Source organism: Dendroctonus ponderosae, unplaced genomic scaffold, assembly GCF_020466585.1.
Source record: "Dendroctonus ponderosae isolate FM_Combo_2020 unplaced genomic scaffold, Dpon_F_20191213v2 Dpon_F_20191213_3, whole genome shotgun sequence".
Classification (NCBI taxonomy): Eukaryota; Metazoa; Arthropoda; class Insecta; order Coleoptera; family Curculionidae; genus Dendroctonus; species Dendroctonus ponderosae.
In genome coordinates this window covers 504814-509823 of record NW_026018508.1, presented here as the reverse complement: position 1 = coordinate 509823, position 5010 = coordinate 504814, and the positions used below count along the sequence as shown (strand labels likewise).

General features: G+C 37.6%; 1 protein-coding gene across 2 annotated transcripts in view; it reads left to right on the top strand.

Moving 5' to 3' along the window:
* LOC109542543 (dynamin-like 120 kDa protein, mitochondrial) overlaps window positions 1–5010 on the top strand; it is a 45345-nt gene that overhangs the window by 3814 nt on the left and 36521 nt on the right. For both annotated transcript variants that reach the window (XM_048664581.1, XM_048664580.1), the window contains 2 exons: window positions 2522–2714; window positions 2773–2822. In XM_048664581.1, coding sequence (XP_048520538.1) covers window positions 2522–2714; window positions 2773–2822 — 243 coding nt within the window. The remainder of the gene's footprint in view (window positions 1–2521; window positions 2715–2772; window positions 2823–5010) is intronic.

The following is a 5010-nucleotide window of genomic DNA, read 5'->3' as shown; positions in this document are numbered from 1 at the left end:
CTAAAACTAGTCAAGCATGACCAACCATCAGTTTTTATCTGTAATCTTAAAATTAGGGTAGTTAACTAAGTCAGTCCATTGACTTTCCAAGTTTTAGCCTCACAGAAGATTAACAATATTTACACGCACACCATGCTCTGCCCTTAAAACACTATATCAATTCAAAGGGCTTAGTTTTCTTCAATCTGCGGTATAAATTCTGATCATCTAGCAGCTGGCGGGCTTCTGCGTTTGGATGTAGGTGTAGTCTAGCTTGGTGTTTATTTGCATACCGTTTGATTTCCTGTTCAACAGTCAGGATTACAAGGTCTCTGTGAAGATCATTATTTCTGACAAACCATGGGGCATTGGCTATTTCACGTAATGCCTTATTTTGGACCATTTGAATCTTTTTTATGTGTGTGCTTTTTGTGCATCCCATAGCTGAATACCGTAGAGCCATGTAGGTTTAATAATTTGTTTATAAATTAAAAGTTTGTTATACAAAGTAATCTTGGAATGCCTGCCAATCAGCCATCTACAGGGTGATTCAAAATTGGCGTCATTCCTTTTAAGGGGTGATAGAGGCTCACTTGGAGAGTATGAGAAAAATATAGAAAAATTTTTTTCCGAAAATTTATAGAAGATATTAACAGTTCAAGATCGAACATATTATATACACATATTATACATAAACATCGAACATATTACACATAAACATAATTTTAATAAATAAACAAATTTAGAAAAAATTGGGGGTTTAATACAATATGAAATCAATTTTAATCCGTTGATCTGCTAAATTGTCGTGCATGAAAGCAGCGCTGATTGCCGCTTCGGACTGCAGAAACCTTTCAGTTTCCTCCATAGTTATACTTTCATCGATTTTCTGGCTGGTGTCAATGGCAATATACCACCGCTGTAGCAGCAACAATTCTGGTGGTATGTCGTAATGATACTTCCAAGCACTTTTCTAAACCTTTAAAACGACCTTTCCACACCAAACGCGCCTTGACTAACATTCCTTGTTGAAATACATGCGTTATTATATCGAAGCTCGGCTCCTCTTTTTGGGTTTTTCAATGTTTCTGAAGTATACATATGCCTATTCTGGACATAAGCACTATCTCCATGGAACTGCCATAAAAAATTCTGCTATCATGATCAGAACCTGGCTAATAAATAACAATATCCTTAAGTTCGGTCCAGCTACAGCTTCATTGTTCATGCATTTGATCCATGTTGACTTGCTATTTCAATGTGGGTTTCATTTATACACCCAATCACTCCAGGAAAACTTGCAACTTGATGAAACTGCCGGATTTTAATTGGTGAAAATGCACCAAAATAAATCTTGAGTACGCTATGAGGGGACGAAAAGCCACACTAATTTCTCACTCACTTATGGTACTTAACGCGCATGTCTTCAATTCAAAGTTAGGGACAGTTTAGTCACTCATTTAAGAAAATGGTTTCTGAATACGGTTAGGATGAGATGAGTCTGATTTTAGTGTGAGTGATGGTTGAGTGTCGTTCTTGACTCGGGCCTTATTCAGTATTACAGCTACTCCCTTTCTATGGAATGCATCTCGTGTTCCGGGTTTATAAATTGTGTGGTTGCCAGAGTCAAAACTGGTTGCGTCTGGTCATCTTGTTTCACATAGTCCCAGTATTTATATGCCTGTTCTTTGAATTGCAGACGGTAAACGTTTCAGTTTTTCCGCGCTACAAAGTGTTCGCACATTCCATGTTCCTATTCTTAATCTATTCTTCCTTTTCCACCCGGGGATTTTATTCGATAGTTGCAATCACTCATTTAGTAATTATTTTATAGTCGAAATCATGCGATAGTGCCCATCACTACCATTAACCAGTGTCAGTTTTCGTCTGTATCGGGTCATTTCGCCGGTACTTCCCATACCTGGGAGACATTCCACTATCCGCCGCCTGGGGAAGCGCCCGATGGGGGACTGACAACCCCACACGTGTTGTTTTAGTTACACCGTGCAAGATAATTTTAATAGCGGATTTTCTCGAAAACGGGCCATTTTAGAGAGATGTGGCAAGTAAAACTTTTAAAAAACCTAAATTCGAACGCTCTTTAATTTTTGTACTCATAGGTAATAAGTGTACCAAATTTTAAATCAATCGGATAACCATTTTTAAAATCTAACTTTAACGCCCTGTGGATCAGTTATTATTGAGTTGCTTAAAGGCGGAATTCGTATTTTGATAGAAGGTCTAATTTTACCGATATTATAAGTGTTGCTTTTCTGATCGATTTATTGAACTCTCCAAATTTAAGTAGAAATACAACAAACAATGCGACTGCCAAAATATCAAAACATGGAGTTTATCTATGTTTAAAATACGTTTTAAAATAATTTAATATAAATCGGTAGCAACTATACAAGAATGTAATAGAATGGGTAGGGCCAGTTGCCCATCTTCTTTGTAAGAAGGCTAATATCGCATGGCAATATAAGTTGATAGAAAGTACGGTCAATCTGAAAGCAAATAGGTATCATTATATTTATTTTTTAGAGCTCCGGTTAAAGTGACTCTTTCTGAGGGGCCGTATCACGTGGCACAGTTTAGGGACTCCTCAAGGGAATTTGATTTGACCAAAGAGAGTGACTTGGCTGATCTTAGGAGAGAGGTCGAGTTAAGAATGAGAAATAGTGTGAAAGGGGGCAAAACTGTGTCCAGTGAAGTAATTTCCATGACTGTGAAAGGTATGATGCTGAATTATCTTTCTTTAATAGATAAATGTAAAGGTGATTCAATTTCTAGGTCCAGGACTGCAAAGGATGGTGCTTGTCGATTTGCCAGGTATCATTTCCGTAAGTGTTTCTTTTATATTTATAGTTGAAAAGGAATTTTCATAAAATATTGTTTAAAATGTCATTTTATTATGTATTCGTTTTTCAAGAAGTTCAGCCTTGAATTAAAAAATTTTAATTTATTTGCGCGAAGAACAAGTTATGCATGTGTCCATTTAAGCAAAAGACCTGAAGGGAAACTGTTTTAAATTATCGCACTGGAATAGTAGAAATTTACCTTATATTATGAAAAGAAAAGTTAGAAATAAATATAAAAAGCAAAACAAATAAAACCTCTTACAGGACGTTTTTGTTGACATATTTGACGGATTTAAGCATATCACTCATTTTTTGAACGGCTGTGTTTAAATTTTTGGTGTAGGACATCCTATGTCAATTTGAAGAAGGTTAGTTTAGTTCTGACTGTAATTGTGGCGCCGATAAGCCAACATCTTGGTGCTTTGCGGTTTTATGTCAGAGAATGCATCCAAATTTCTGGTGGAGATTTTAAGGGTTTGAGCACATCTACACCACATCCAATTGTACATAGGGTAAGCTCCGCGATAGAGCTGGTATTCTAGCCTGGGCCTTTTGTTTTTTCTAGCCTTTTGTGAGATTCCAGCCAAACTGTTTACCCAGTAAAATCCTTCCTCACCGCCGATGTACACCGCCTTCCTCCGCTTGCCTTGTCCATTCCATGAATTTTCTAAGAATCTGAAAGAGCGCTCGCAGGGCTTAATTTTCGGGAATTCTGTACACAGTCTAGTACCCTAGTACAATCCTAATTCCCGCTTGCCGACTAAGACTATGCTCACCTTATAGAAAATCGCGTAAGAAACAACATTTTCCCTATACATTTTTCGACCGAATGCCGTTTTCCACCACTTTTCACCCTCTGAAATTCACCAATTTTCAAAACAAAACAACGGTCGCCCTGATGGTTCAGCTCTTTGCGCCGGCGTGCCAGTCGAAATTTTTCGCGTAGTTGCCAGTACTGTAGGATTTGCTATTTCAAAGACAGTTCTGTTCATTTTGACATTAACAGTAAAAACAGCAAATGCGGTTGCCCAGCAATATTTTCGGTTGACAGTTGAGAGTTGTCAAGAAAAGAATGAAGGCGGAAGACGAAGGTTCTTGGTCAACAAAAAGACGCGAGACGAAAATAAAAAGACGCGAGAAACGAATATAAAAAGCGTAAAGACGAGGGATTAGAGAACAAGTGGGTGCAAGTGGCTGTATTTGGCGTTAATAGATTGCTATAGTTAAAAAGGCGTTTCAATACACCTTGAGACCACGAAGAGAAAAACCTACAGTACTATATTAGCACTTTCTTAAAGCCGGGTTCTCATGAGTCCGGAATGCGGAAAACCTTCCAACCAATGAGAAGTTTGGCGGATGCGTTAGCTCCACCCATCCGCCGAAGTTCCCAAATTTTTATATTTTTTGCATGGAATGCGACGTTCGGAAGAATGTGAAAACCTAGGTTATCTCCAGTGATGCTCTAGTGAAAGGTTATGTTCAGCGGTGTCTATTCGACCTTCCTTCCTTTTGATGTCTTTGTTTCCTTCTTTTTAGAACGTACAAAGGCAAAAGCATATTTAACTTTTGGTTTCGAACGTTCATTTTATGCGCCTCAAAATACTGGAAGAAAAAATGTAGAAAAAAGAGTTGTATCGTGTCTCGCTTCCTGAAAGATATGCAAACACTGTCGGCCAATGCGGAAAAATAATCCGGCTACATGTGAACTGCGTGAATTTTTCCGCGCGTAGTAATGGTAGTAGTAGGCACTTTCCGCACTCCGCTTCTACAAAGCATTTTGGACCCATGAGAACCAACCTTTACATTACCACTTGCTTAACCTTTTCATGTAAACAAGTCATTTATTATACTTAACTATTTAATATAAAATAAATAGTAATTAGTAATACCCAGATCATATATTTTTACTACTATTCCGATTCTCATCATAATTCCAATTAACCGATTAAGAACTTACACGCGTTCATAGACATCCATAGAGAAACCAAAGCTGAAAATACACAATTTATTTTATATTTCAAACCGCTGGCTGCAATCAGCTGGGCTCCGGCTAAATTAAGCGCGCAATCATATGTATGAGCTGATCAGTGTCGTCTAATATTTCCTGTGTGCACGTAATTCTGCTGTTTTCAATCTTGAATGAATTGTTTTTTGTTTTCATGTTTTTTTT